The sequence below is a fragment of the Tamandua tetradactyla genome, chromosome 20 (assembly GCF_023851605.1).
Source record: "Tamandua tetradactyla isolate mTamTet1 chromosome 20, mTamTet1.pri, whole genome shotgun sequence".
In the NCBI taxonomy this organism is placed as follows: domain Eukaryota; kingdom Metazoa; phylum Chordata; class Mammalia; order Pilosa; family Myrmecophagidae; genus Tamandua; species Tamandua tetradactyla.
Window position 1 is genome coordinate 10,635,414 of NC_135346.1, and position 15,389 is coordinate 10,650,802.

The 15,389-nt window shown below is 37.2% G+C and overlaps 1 protein-coding gene and 1 pseudogene across 17 annotated transcripts in view; both read right to left on the reverse strand.

The window, feature by feature from the left end:
• The window catches only part of LOC143664917 (prolyl 4-hydroxylase subunit alpha-2-like), a 211,622-nt gene that overhangs the window by 45,710 nt on the left and 150,523 nt on the right, over positions 1–15,389 (reverse strand). For 10 of the 17 annotated variants that reach the window (XM_077138374.1, XM_077138375.1, XM_077138376.1 and 7 more), the window contains one exon: positions 13,677–14,141. The exons of 2 other annotated variants lie outside the window; for them this stretch is intronic. In XM_077138374.1, coding sequence (XP_076994489.1) covers positions 14,071–14,141 — 71 coding nt within the window. In that variant the 3' untranslated portion in view covers positions 13,677–14,070. Of the gene's footprint in view, positions 1–5,874; positions 5,999–13,676; positions 14,142–15,389 lie in introns of those variants that run through there. 5 more of the 17 variants (XR_013166678.1, XR_013166676.1, XR_013166677.1 and 2 more) reach the window with 3 other exon arrangements.
• On the reverse strand, positions 8,027–8,926 carry LOC143664694 (E3 ubiquitin-protein ligase RMND5A pseudogene; annotated as a pseudogene).

The following is a 15,389-nucleotide window of genomic DNA, read 5'->3' on the forward strand; positions in this document are numbered from 1 at the left end:
TTAAAGAAAGGAAATTAGGTCAGTATGGCTAAAGCACAGTGAGCAAGGGGGAGAATGGTAGAAGAGGTTGGAGAGGTAGACTAGAGGGGTAGATCATATAATATAAACAATGGTAAGAAGTTTAAGTGGAGGGAAGCTACAGGAGGGCTTCTGGCTAGACAAAGATAACCTTGGCTTCTGAGTAGAGAATGGATTGTAGTAAGGTACAAGTAGAAGCAAGCAGACCAATTAGGAACCAATTTCAGTAGTTGATTTTGGGATGATGGTGAACTTGGACTTGTGTTTTAGCAGTGGATATGGATGAGGGTCCGTGGGTGGTGCAATGGTAGAATGTTTGCCTTCCATGCAGGAGACCCGAGTTTGATTCCCAGACCATGTACCACCCTCCCAGCCCCCCACCAAATGCAATGAGTAGTGGAATGAACCCAAGAAGATGGCTTAAAAATAAAGAGATGGAAAAAAAAAAAGAGATGAATCAAGATACATGAAACAAGAAGAAATCAGAAGTAACAACAGAATTTGAGACAACGAACAAAATGGGATCGTGGTGTTCTTTTGTTGTGATAACACGCAATGAAGACAAATATTTGTAAGTATTTTCAGGCTGTATAATAGCTCATGAAATAACTAAAACAATAAGGAAGAAAAAAGGAAAATCAAGAAAAAAATTGGTAAGACCATAATCATAATGGCCACCTTTTACATACCTCTTTGAATCTTTAACACATCAAGCAGACAAATAAATAAGGATACAGAGGATCCAACTATTACTAATAATTAATAAGCTTGGTTCACTAGAGATACTAACACTATACCCCCCTAAATATTGAATATATATTCTACTCAAAAAGTAATAAAAACAACTTCAACAAATTTCCCAAAGCATAAATTAAAGAATTTAGATTCTTTGATCAAAATGTTATAATAGAAACAAATAGCAAATGGTTAAATAAAACTTCAACCACCTTGAAATTAAAAAAATCACTATCTAAATAACTTTGGAACCAAGAGGAAAAAAAACTTCAAATGAATAAATAAAAGTAAAAGTCAATTAGCATGCTACACATTAAAAACATTTGGGGTGGCCTATGGAAAAAACTCTTAGCTCTTAAAACATAAAGAATTCCAGGATGTAGAATACTGGGAAGATGTTGTTCCCACCCTTAAAAGAAACAACAGCTGGATAAACCACAAAATCATAGTTTTTCTGGAACCCATCAGAGAGGAGATTATAGCACAATCAAGAAGTCTAAACTCTAAGGAAAGTCAGGTGCCATCAATAAGAGATGAGACATAAGCACTGGCTCCTGGAACAGAACACCAAAAGGAGAAACTCTGAGCACCATACAAGTGGGTAGGAAGGATTCACCTAAGTTTTGTTGTTGTTGTTGTTGTTTTAACAAATTGCTAAAGACAAAGTGTGGGCTAGTGTGAACCACAGACACAAGGGGAAGTCACACCACTCATGCTCTTTTCCATGGACATCCACATTTACAGACAAAAGTCCTTACATTATCGTTTGGCACCCTTTCCAATCAAATTTACAAGATACACAAAAGAGCAAGAGGATGAAATACTGCAGGGAGATAAAGCAATGATCTGAAACAGACTCAGGGATGATCCAGATACTGGAATTATCAGGGAATTTAATACAATTATGATTAATAAGTTAAAGTTGTGAGTGAAAAAGATTGATGCTATGCATAAAACAAATGGAGAAATTCAGCAAAAAAGATGAAAAGCAAAAGAGTCAAATGGAAATACTAGGGAAAAAAAACATTATGAAAGTTGAAAAATGCCTTTAACAGACTCATAGCAAACTCAACAACAAAGCAGACACAACAGAGCCAAAGAATCAGGGAAATTGAAGAAAAGGCCTTAGATATTTCTCAAGCTGAAACACAAAGAAAAAAAAACTAATAGGGAAAAAACTATTGGCCAGCACATCCTAGTGCTGTGAGACAATATCAAATAAACTAACATATATATAATTAGAATCTCAGAAGATGACAGATATATTACAATAAGAAGAAATATTTAAAGAGAGAATAGCCAAGATTTTCAGAAAATAATTAAAGATATAAACTACATGTCCAGGAAGCTCAGAGATCCCAAACAGGATAAACACAAAAACAAAAAAATCATACCTAGGCACATCGTATTCAAACTGCTACAAATTCCTGAAGACAGACAGGGCCAAAAGAAATATTACATACAGAAAAGTTAACATAAGAATTATAGTAGACATATTCAGAAACAATGTAACCCAGAAGACAATAGTGAAACAGAATAAAGTGTTGAAAAAAAAAGCTGTCAACCCAGAATTCCATATTCAGTGAAAAATGTTTTAAAATTGAAGACAAAAATAAATATCCTTTCAAACAAAGGCTGAGAGAACTATTACCAGCAGACCTGTCCTACAAAAACTTGGATCTACAGAAAGAAATGAAAATGTCTGAGAATGAATAAACATAAAAGATTTTTTTCTTCTTTTCAGTAATCTGAAACATAACTGTCTGAAGCAAAAATTGTAGAAATGTATCATTGGATTATAGCATATGTAAAAATAACATGTATGACAACAATAACACAAAAATGGGAGGAAGAAATTGGAAGCATTGTTATAAAGTTCTTAAACTATCCATGAAGTAATATAATTTTAAGTTTGACAGTGATTAATTAAAGGTGTAAACCCTAGGGCAACCACTAAAGTTTGTTTAAAAGAGGCACAAATAATAAGCTAATTATGGGGCTAAATAGAATCATAAAAATAATCTGAAGCAGGCATAGAAAGAGGAAAAATGAAAAAAAAAAGCAGATAGAACACAGGAAGCAGCTAGAAAAATGACAGAGTTTAAACGAACCAAATCAATAACAGAATTGAAAGGAAAAATAGACAAATTCACAATTATAGTTAAGGACAGCAATACTCCTAAGTAACTGATAGAATAAATAGACATAAGATCAGTAATAGTGTAGAAGACTTAATAAAACACAATCAGCCAACTTGACCTAATCTACACTTACAGAATACTCCAACCAAAAAGAGAATACATATCCTTTTCAAGAACACATCAAACATTCACTAAGATACAACATGTTCTCAGCCATAAAAAATCCTCACAAGTTAAAACAACTGAAATCATACAAAGTATCCTTTCTGACCAGGAAAGAAATACAATTAGACGTAAATAACAAAAATGTATCTGGAAAATCCCCAAATATTTGGAAGTCAAGCAACATGTTTCTAAATAACTCATGAGTCAAAGTGGAAGTCATAAAGGAAATTAGAAAATATTTTATTGAATTTAAATGAGAACACAACATAACAAACTTGTTTGATGATGTGACTAAGTGATCAGGATTTACATTACCAATAATAAGTCATGTTGATATCATATGACCCTAAAATTATGTAATTAAGTAGGGCACATTTCTCACTCAAATCTATAACTTTAATCTAATCGTAAGAAAACATGAGACAAATCTAAATTGGCCAACCTTCTATAAAATACCTGATCATTACTCTTCAAAATTGTTAAGGTTATGAAAAACAAGGAAAGAACATGATAACCAGATGCAAAAAATATGGATTGGATGCTGGAACAGAAAAAGGACACTATTAAAAAGCTGGTAAAATCCAAATAAAGTCTGCATCTCAGGTAACAGTAATATATTAACATTAATGTTTTACTTTTGAAAAATGTACCATGGTACATTAGGGGAAAGGAGGTGAAATACATATATGGAAACTCTCTGTCCTATCTTTGCAATTCTTCTGTAAATCTAAAATGATCTGAATATAAAAAAATTTTTTATTTGTGTGATACAGCCAAAGCAGTGCTTAAAAGGAAATGTGTGTCCTTACATGATTATTATAATAGAAGAAAAGTGTTCAATAAATGTCCTAACCTTCCACCTTAGGAGTATAGTAAAAGAAAAGCAAATTAAACCCAAAGCAAACAGAAGGAAGAAATCATTTGATAAGGGCAGAAATCAATGAAATTGGAACTAGAGAAACAATAGAGAAAACCTAGGAAACCAAAAGCCGATTCTTTGAAAAGATCAATAAAACATAAACTTCTTGTTGATTTGACATTGAATAAAAGAGAGAAGACACAAATTACCATTATCGGGAATGAAAGAGGGTGTGCTGGTTTGAATGGATGTATGTCCCCTAGGAAAGCCATGTTTTAATCAAAATCCCATTCCCTATTCAATATTGTACGTTTGAAACTGTAATCAGATCATCTCCCTGGATGATGTGATTTAGTCAAGAGTGGTTGTTAAACTGGATTAAGTGATGACATGTCTCCACCCATTTGGGTGGGTCTTGAAAAGTTTCTGGAGTCCTATAAAAGAGGAAACAATTTGGAGAATGAAAGCGATTCAGAGAGAGCCAGAGAAGAACGATGAGAAGAGAAGCCAGAGAACGACATAGCCACGAGAGCCCACAAACCAGCGACCTTTGGAGATGAAGAAGGAAAATGCCTCCCGGGGAGCTTCATGAAATAGGAAGCCAGGAGAGAAAGCTAGCAGATGATGCCTTGCTCACCATGTGCCCTTCCAGATGAGAGAGGAACCCTGATCGTGTTCACCATGTGCCTTTCCAGATGAGAGAGAAACTCTGACTGTTTTCCATGCGCCCTTCCACTTGAGAGAGAAACCCTAAACTTCATCAGCCTTCTTGAACCAAGGTATCTTTCCCTGGATGCCTTAGATTGGACATTTCTATAGACTTGTTTTAATTGGGACATTTTCTTGGCCTTAGAACTGTAAACTAGCAACTTATTAAATTCCCCTTTTAAAAGCCATTCATTTCTGGTATGCTGCATTCTGGCAGCTAGCAAACTAGAACATAGGGGCTACACTAGAGTCCTCTGACATTAATATTTTTTTTACCCGTTCATTTATATATTAGAAAGCTCAATCTAATCACCACTAAAACAACAGAAATGGCATCTGCAATGATCGTGTGTGAGAGAAAAAAGTTCACAAGAAGAACTTGACCCCCAAACTTAGGACTGTGCCTGGAAATGTGTATGCTCTAAGTCAGAATCTAAGGCTACAACAATAAGGTTTTATTGGTTTAACATAGTCTCCATGGCCTTTGTCCTCAAATGACAAGTAGAAATGGTTCCCACAGAAATTTAAGAAACCATTCTGAAATTGTCTTCAATGCACCACACTGCTACTATAATTGTTCTGACTATAAAACATCTTGGCTGTCCCTGTATCTTTTACAAGTGGAGGCAGACGGGGACAAAGGGTATCTTCGTGCACGGGGGGGGGGGGGGGGGGGGGGGGGGGGGGGGGGCTGCAGTGCCAGAGGCACTACAGGCATGGAGACCACTTATGGAGGTGTATCTTGGAAGGAAGGACAGGCGTTCATACAAATGCTGTATTTCAACACCTTCAGATACCGCCTGGCCTCTTTAATTCCACTTCTCCTTCACATTTAGTCTCCAATGAATTTCAAATCAATGCACTTGTTGAAGAAGGTCCTAAGACATCATGTTCATGTTAAATTGTCAGATTGAGAGAATTTCTGATTTGGGGTCCTAACCCTGCTCAGGAGGACTATAAGGAGGACCCCAGCTCTGGGAGAGGGACAAAGCAGAGCTCTGGCTTTTGTCCCTGCAAGTGGCCTAAGTTAACTATGTGCAGGTATTGACTACTGTTCTCTAGAGCAATGTCTGCATTGTTTGAGCCTTTTAAGAAGCTTAAATATTGTGTAGGTGTTTGAGGTGGAAAGGTGCAAATAAGTTGTGAATTATACTAAATTTGGCCTGGGGGAAAAATGTAAAAAAAAAAAAAAAAAAGACGACACTCTGAGTTTTAAGTCAAAGCAAAAAATAAAACACAATAAACAGGGTTTTATACCCTCAATCAGAGTATTGCCTGGAATTCTCTACCTTCTCTTCTGTAACCAAGGAGCTTCTCTCTGCTGTCTTCCTTCAGGGATTTAGTTGAGATGGATCTTTGGCGACGGTTTCGACTGTGAAGTAAAAACATGGGGCAAAAGTTGCCGTGGAGCCAGACTGAGGTTGGACAAAGCAAACATTTTAAGCCAGCCCACTCAAGATTTCTAGCCCACTTGGCACATAAGAGCCCCCAAAAGGCAAGACCAAAATCAGTAGCTAAGCAGGGCTTTTCTAGCAGTGCCCTTGTCCTTCACGAACAAATCCCTGCTCTCCCAGGTAAGCATTTCAGGTTAAACCATCCAGGCGGGTATACTATTGCAAATGCTCCCAACTTCCAATTAACTTAGCACCACGTCTGTTATCTCCCTCCCTCAAACTAAGTCACTCTGCAGTTTGAAATGTGACATGTCACACTTCTCTTTGCTTCTGTGTTCTCTTCTTTTTTCATTTTTCTCATGAAAGTTTTCTTATATTATTAATGTTTGGTTCCATGTCAGATGAAGTATGATTTCAAAGCGTTTGGTGATTTCCACATAACATTCTTCTCAAGTTATTTGGTGATTTCTACATAACATTCTTCTCAAAGTGAAGTAACTTCCTGTGTTAAAGTCCGAATTACGTCCACATTAGTTTTGCCCATGTAATTCATCATACAGAGAAAACTTTTTATACATGGCTGTTTCTTGGCAGTGTATTAAACAACCATACCTCACAAAAGAAAAGATCACCATCTGTGTCCGTTGGAATAAATATACAGATTCATAGTCAATGAGAGGACACACTTTGCAGAAGAGAAGTGTTTTAGTTTGCTAGCTGCCAGAATGCGATATACCAGAATAGGAATGGCTTTTAAAAAAGGGGAATTTAATAAGTTGCTAGTTTACAGTTCTAAGGCCAAGAAAATGTGCAATTAAAACAAGTCTATAGAAATGTCCAATCAAAGGCATCCAGGGAAAGAAACCTTGGTTCAAGAAGGCCAATGATATTCAGGGTTTCTCTCTCATATGGAAAGGCACATAGTGAGCAAGGTGTCATCTGCTACTTTCTCTCCTAGCTTCCTGTTTCATGACGCTCCCCAGGAGGTATTTTCCTTCTTCATCTCCAAAGGTCACTGGCTTGCGCATTCTCTGCTCTCATGGCTATGTCGTTCATCTCTGCTGTCTCTGAATCTTTCTCCAAAATGTTTCCTCTTTTACAGGACTCCAGTAAATCAATCAAGACCCACCCAAATGGGTCGAGACATGTCGTCACCTAATCCAGTTTAACAACCACTCTTGACTAAATCACATCATCCAGGGAGACGATCCAATCACAGTTTCAAACATAGAGTATTGAACAGGGATTATTCTACCTTTATGAAATGGGATTTTGGTTAAAACATGGATTTTCTAGGAGGCATGCTTCCTTTCAAACCAGCACAAGAGGCATTGAAAATAACGTTATACTATTCAAATACAAAAATAGCAATAAACATATTCTGCAAAAAGAAAAACTTACTAGCTTCTAACTTTAAGGATTTAAGTAGTAAGTTTGGTAAATGCATTTTTTACCTGAACATGCTTTTTTCCTTTCCAGATGCACAATGCTTGATACTGGTGTGCGCGCGCGCGCGCACGCGCACACACACACACACACACACACACACAGAGCACTTTGTCTGCAATGAAATACAAATGCAATAGATAGCCAAGTCCTGAAGGCAGATTTCAGCGAATAAGGCTATCAAAACCAAAGGCACAAATACCTACTAAAGAACAGCGCTAACTTCTGAATTCCATTTTTAAAAATACACTTTAAAATAAGCACCTCTTGGCAATAAAAGCAAAGAAACAATAGTCCTGATTCTACCCTGTTCTAGGGGAGGACTTGTCACACCAGCCTACCAAATTAATGATGGAATTTTAAACAAGCAGCCCCTGGGGCTACAAAACAAGCTCAAATACAGGTTTACTGACTTCTCAATGAGAGCTGGAACAGAGGAAAATATCAGAAGGCAAATTTGAGATCTATATCATAGCTTTCTTCCTTGAGCAAAAAAAAGGCAAATTAGTTTATAACCACAATTCAATTTATCAGACTTTTTCTGTAGACTTTTCATTTAATCATGTATACATAACAGGAAATAAAACTTTTTTTTTTGCATCAAGCAAGTGAACATACCATGAGTTCTCAATCCCTCATCTCGGGTCACCAGGCTTCCCATCAAAACCTGAATATCTTTTTGATGATTTAGGGCAAATGCCTGAAAATTTTTAGCATTTTGTAATGCTTCTCACTGATTTATAGTTCCACCCATTAGCAAGCTAATAAGTTACAGTCTATATACCTTAAATTCCCAAGAGCTGTTCTAGGCTGTGAGCATTTCTCGGTTTGCTACCACCCACTCCAGAGCAGGTCTCAGAACTATGACTTTTAATGCTTCTGATATCTGATTTAGCTCCACAAATGGAGTTTTCTGACTTGGGTCTACAGAAAGACTGAGATTTCTGGCACAGCTCCTCAGCGACATTCAGCATCCCTGTCGAAAGAAGTGGTCCTCTATGACTTTGCTGAGAAGCCTCTGGCTATCTGTCTGCCAGCATGCCCATGCTAATGTCCAAACAAAAACTCTTATCAAGAGAAACACTGCCGTGGATGTCTTTGTGGCCCAAATCCAATTTCTGAACAGTGTCCTTTATTCTTTTACAGCACTGTGTCACAACAAGCAAAAGTGTCCCTGATAATTCAGCATCTCGGCTGTGGCTCTGCAGGATTTCATACTGGAGTAGTCCATGAGCTTCTCTAGACTGCCCTTGCACAGCTGCCTGCAGCCCAAGAACTTGTGCAGTACATTATACAGCTGGGGGGTTGCTCCACTGTCATACACTGGTCCATACCCTGCGTGGCACTCGGTGGCTTGGACTGGGGTGGCTGAGGCTATATTCTGCTCCTGGGCCCCCAGGCATGTGGTGGTAAGTACGGTGGGTGCATTTGTTTTTTATCCCAGAGCAACTATTGACCTCTGACATTAATAAGTTTAACAACTTGGATGAAATGGACAAATTCCTTGAAAGACGCAAATTACCAAAGTTCACTCAAGAAGAACTTGATAACCTAGAGAGTCCCAGTTTTTAAAAGCACATATCAACAAAGAAAACACCAGGCACAAATGGCTTTATTGGTGAATTACAACAAATACTGAAGCAAGAAATACTACCAATTCTACTCAAACTCTTTCAGAAAACAGAAAAGAAGGAAACACTTTCCAAGTCATTTTATGAGGCCAGTGTTACTGTGATAACAAAACTAGAGAAACATGTTATAAGAAAAGAGTACATATCAATATCCCTCATAAACACAGACACAAACATTTTCCAATAAAAAGAAACTCCTGATACAACAATAACATTGATAAATCTCAACTGTATTATGTTGATCTAAAGAAGTCAGACTCAAAAAGGTACATTCTATATGGATTCCATTTATATGATTCTCTGGAAAAGCAAAACTATAGGGATGGAAACAGATCAGTGGTTGCCAGAAGTTGGGGATGGGAAGAAAGGCTGACACTAAGAGGAATCACCAGGGAATTCTGGGGCTGATGGAAATGTTCTATGAAACATGTGGATGCATGGCTCTGTGTATTTGAAAACTCCCAGATGTAATGGTTAATTTTATGTTAATTCAGTGGTGTTTAGTTGCTTAGTCAATTGCTAATCTAGATGTTGCTGTGTAGGTTTTTGCAAATTTAATTAGCATCTACAATCAGTTGACTTAAGTAAAAGAGATTCCCCTCCATAATGTGGGTGAGCCTCATTCAATCAGTCAAAGGCCTTAAAGCAAAAAACAGAGATTTCCTGGAAAGAAGAAATTCTGCCTCAAGACTTTCCAACCTTCCCATCTCCCCTACAGATTTCAAATTTGCCAGACCCTACAACTGCATGAGCCAATTTCTTAAAACAAATTTCTTCTGTTGAATAAATAAATACATACACATAAACCCTATTCATTCTGTTTCTCTGTGTACTGATTTGAAACTATTATGTACCCCAGAAAAGTCATGTTTTACTCCTAAGCCAATCTTGTGGGGGGAAGCTATTTCTTTTAATTCTGATTCAAGATTATAGGGCACGCCCAGCTGTGGGTTTGACTTCTTGATTAGATGGAGTTGTGACTCCACACATTCAAGGTGGGTCTTGATTAATTTACTAGAGTCTTTAAAAGGAGGAATGTTTTGGAGAAACTTCAGAGCAGATGCAGATGCCTGAAGAACAGTTGCTTCAGAGCTGACAGAGACATGGATGTTTGGAGATGCTTGGAGTGCTGAGACACGGGCAGAGCCCAGTGATGTCACCATGAAATGCTAAGCAAGCCAGAACCCAGAGTTATATCCCAGAAGAATAAGTGAAGGCCCACAGATGCTTAGAGAGGAAAATACTGGCATCAGAAGCTGGAAGCAATGAACTGGGAACAAGCACCAGCCACAGGCCTTCCAGATCAGCCTTCCTTGAGCAAAGGTATCTTTTCTCAGATGTCTTAGTTTAGACATTTTTCTGGCCTTAGAACTGTAAACTTGTAACATAATAAATTCCCTTTATAAAAGACATTCCAAGGGTGGTGCGATGGTGGCTCAGCAGACAGAGTTCTCACCTGCCATGCTGGAAACCCAGGTTCGATTCCTGGTGCCTGCCCATGCAAAAAAATAAATAAATAAAATAAAAATTAAAAAAAGCCATTTCATTCTGGTATATTACATTCTGCAGCTTAACAAACTAATACACTCTGGAAAACCCTGACCAATACAGATAGAACTGTATACCACAAAGAGTAAATTTTACTGTATGAAAATGAAAAACAGAAACAACCATGATGTGGGAAGAAGAACAGAATTCAGACTGCAACAAATTAATCAAAGAGTATTACAAATGAATCATATAACTGCGCCAAGGAGAAGAAAGGAGCTGATACTGCAATGTTGAAGACAAAAACTGTGCACAAATACTGTTGTCTAGTTGGTAAAATTCATCTCTCAAAGGGGCTTGGGTTAGCAACTGTGAAACTACTTTATTCGCATACTAGTTGAACAAATAAATATGTTGTAGATCATGAGAGTCAGGTTTCTCATCGTTGAAGAAAGAAGGTAGAAATATGCAAAGGAGAAGGCCAGCATGAACCCTGTGGTCCTGGACCAGAGGTGGAGGTATCTATATGGACTCATATTTTTAATATATGGATATATAAACACAGAAATGTAGATGTGTATGTATGCATGAGTTACTATAGCTACATATATTTTCTAGCACTAACTACTGAGAGGCACTAGCAGTGGCACTACAGCAGAAATAGCACACTTCGTTCCCAGATCTTGTTTTTTAAATACTATTCTCCAGTTAAAGGCCCAGGGCTCCTAGGCAAACTGATTGTTCCCAGGCAGAGAAAATATAAGTTGAGCCTGGAGCATCTTTTGGTATCTGAAAGTAATGAAGGATTACAGCCACTTTGAAAGCTAGCCTACTAATTTCTTACAGAGGTAAACATTGGCTTACCATATGATTCAGCAATCATGCTCCCAGGTACTTACCCAAAGGAGTTGAAAGCTTAAGTCCACACACACAAAAAGACCTGCCCATGAATCTTTATAACAGATTCATTCATAATTGCCTAGAATTAGAAGCAACCAAGATGTTCTTCAATAGGTGAATGGATAAACTATGGTACATCCATACACTGGAATATTATTCAGTAATAAAAGGAAATGAGCTATCAAAATATAAAAAGACATGAGGAACCTTTAAATACATATTACTTAGTTAAAGAAGCTAGTCTGAAAAGGCTATATACTGTACGATTCCAACTATATGATATTCTGGAAAAGGTAAAATCACAGACGGTAAAAATTTCCATGGTTGCCATGGGTTGGGGGTGCTGGAGGAATAAATAAGTGAAGTCTGGAGCATGTTTAGGGCAATGAAACTATTCTGTATGATTCTGTAACAGTGGATACGTAACATTATGCATTTGTTGAAAACCATAAAACTGTATAACACAGAGTAAACCCTAATGTAAACTACAGACTTTAGTTTCTAATAATATATCAATATTTGAATCAAATACGTATACAACGTATACAATCAAATACATATACACGTATACAACACCAACACAAGATGTTAATAACAGGGGAACAGTACAAGTGTAATTTAGTGGTAGAATTCTTGCCTGCCATGTGGGAGAGCTGGGTTCAATTCCCAGCCTATGTACCTTCCCAAAACAAACAAACAAGCAAACAAAAGAAAGAAAATACAAACAAAAATTCAACAAATGGTGCTGCAATAATGGGATACTCACATGGAAAAAGAATGAAATGTTACCCCTGCCATAAAGCATACAAAATGATAACAATAATCATAATGATAGGGTAACTATGTGTGTGGGAGGTATATATGGAAATACTGTAATTTCTATGAAATTTTTCTGTAAAACTAGAATTCCTCTAAAATTAGAGCTTCCTATAAAAAATCAGTAAATATAAATAATATTTGAACAAAATGATTTAAAAACATGACCTAATTGACATATACAGAACATTGTAACCAATGATTACACAATATACATTCTAAGCTCACTTTGGATATTTCAAAAATTAATCTTACACAGGATCATTAGGAAAATCTCAAAAAATTTAAAGAACTGAAAACATGCAGAATAAGTTCTCTGGTTACAAAGGTAATTATTATAAATTAATAATTAGAGATAACCAGAAAAAAAACTCAGAAATTTTGAAATTAAGAGAGATGTTTCTAAATAGTTGATGGGTTAAAGAACAAACTACAGTGGAAAATAAAAAATATTTGGATTGGGTAATAATAAAAATACAGCATATTGAAACTGATGAGATACAGCTAAAGCCATGGTTAGAGGCGAATGTATTAACTAATCCGGGGGTTATTGTCTAAAAGTTTTCTGTCTTGCTGTGCTGCCACTTTGGCATTACCAAGTTGCCAGCGTCTCTGTCAACAACTCTGGGATATATGAAGCAAGAAGGAACTAACTGCTGGGTTATTTTTTATGCCCCAAGGTCTCTAGCTGGTCTGCTTTTTCTCTTCACCTTTCAGATCTCATGTTTCTCTTATAAATAATATCCAGGAGATTTTGCTGTACTTAGCATGAGGAATAGGGAAAAGTACTTCTACTCTATCTTTCCAAAAGCAGAAGTCTTTCACAAAAGGCTTTTAAGGTACTAAAAATATTGTCATTTCCTAACTTGGGTGGTAGTTACATGGATGCTCACTTTAAACTATGATTTATGCATGCTTCTGTGAGTACACTTCACAATTTTAAAATAAGATCACTGTAAACTGTAACAGTATCACAGTTCCACAAGTACATGAGACATGGAGGGAAAATTTCCTCCACTGTATAGCAGAGAACACTCAAGCTTGGAAAATACTGGACCTGAGTCTAGGATGCAAGTCAGGGTTCTTTCCACCACAGAATTCATCATTTAAACTCCCAAACTCTGTGGTTTGACTACCACTAAGGTAATGCTTAAGAAATGCTGAACTTGGTAAAAATTTCTCTACTCTTAAAAATACTCAAGCTAGAAGGAAAAATACGAGAGGATCGTATGGTGGCCCATGACAAACTGGAATCTGTCCTGTAACTACTCATTGAAGAGTGCTTTGAAAACCATTGCTTTTTTATTTCTTTGCTTTGTATATATGTTATATTATACAATAAAAATAGTTTTAAAAAATACTCAAAATAAGACTCTTCAAGGATTTTGGCAGGGTCATTTTATTTTTTTGGTTAAAGCCACAATCAATGGAAATTGCATAAAAATGAATCAGTATACAGGGTATTATAACTTGGATTCACTAAAATACTTAACAAAGGCACCACCAGGCACTAGAAAGCTTGACTCCACTACAGCCACTCTAAACCTGTCCTTCAGATACAGAGATGCACCCACTAGCTAGAAAGGTTGCCAGATCAGCAGGGAGCCCGCTCACCCAGGAACTTTTCTAGTCTGCCTTCTCTCTGCTCCAGAAAAACATTCTCTTCTGTAATTCTTGCCTGACTGGGGCTGGAACTCACAAAGGTGTGTACCACACTCGCCTGACGACATAGGCTGAGGGACCAGGGAAAGGAAGGACAGCAAAGGATGTCAGTCAACTTCTGTTGGTCCACAAGGCCTCAAGAATTCCTGTCCTCGTTCATAGAACCACCTATTGGAGACTGTGAACAGAAAGAAAATGTGTTACAATTCTATTGGGTCACTCAAAAACCAAAACTAATGACCCCTTCAGGATGACCTCTATATTGGATCCTGGTTATCAGACATGAGTAAGACACACTTTCAGGCCTCAAGTTGTTCATGAGCTAGTGAGAAAGACAGATGAGTAAACAAATAATTGAACATAATTCTGCTAGTGACACAAGACAGTTATGTGTAGGTTGCCATGGGAGCAGAGTCAAGGAATATCTATCTAGGTAGAGGAAAAGTAGACCCCTGAACTGGAACATGAAGCTGAACATGAATTATCCTGTATAGAAGATGGCCATACCAAGGTCGTTCTCACACCAAAGGGGCCAGGAAATGGGAAAAGATGAGAAAGATGTTGAGCAGGAAGTACCTGGGTGTGTTACAAGGACCCCAAGAAGCCTGATGTTGCTAAATGTGACAGGTGGGAATTGGGAAGCAAGAGATACCGATGAAATCTTTCTGGGTTGTGTAGGGCTTGGGCTGTCAACCTCAGGAGCTCTGGGCCTGCACATGTAATCTCTGTGGGTATCAGAGTAGCAGAGCTGGTGCTAGCGCTGAATGTCACCTAAACCTTTGTGTCACCAACACACATGGACCTTAATTGTATTCCTCACACATATTCATAATGAATGAAAAACAAGCACATTTTAACACATTACTGACTTCATAGAGAGTAAATATAATTTTTTACTTTTTTAAAGTAATACATGTACTTAGTTATAAAAATCAAATTGTTCTACAAAGCTTATAACAAAAAACAGCCATCTTCTACCCTATCCCTTCCCAACCCCAACCTCCATTCCTACAGGAAATTCAACTGCTTAGCTGTTTCTTTGGATATTCATGCTCATTTTTTAAAATAACATGCTTATAGTGCTGTTTTTTTTTACTTTTGATTTTAGATCTTATTATACTAATGGTCTACCATGGAAGATGGAAATTTGGAATTCTTTTGCATCACCCCTAAAACACATTTGTATCCCTCCCATCTTCCCAACATAGTTAAATCACAAGTACTGGTAAATTAATATTCAGTGTTTGTACATCTCCATCACAATTCTTGGGAGATCAGGTGCACTGTCAATGTGCAATAATGTTTTGAAAGAAATCTTCTTTTTCCCTTGGTAGTTTTTCTCAACAGTGGTCTTCAAATTTTTAATAAGTCATGTTGTAAACAGAAAACAAAAATAATATTCAGTGTTTACATTATTATGGTCACA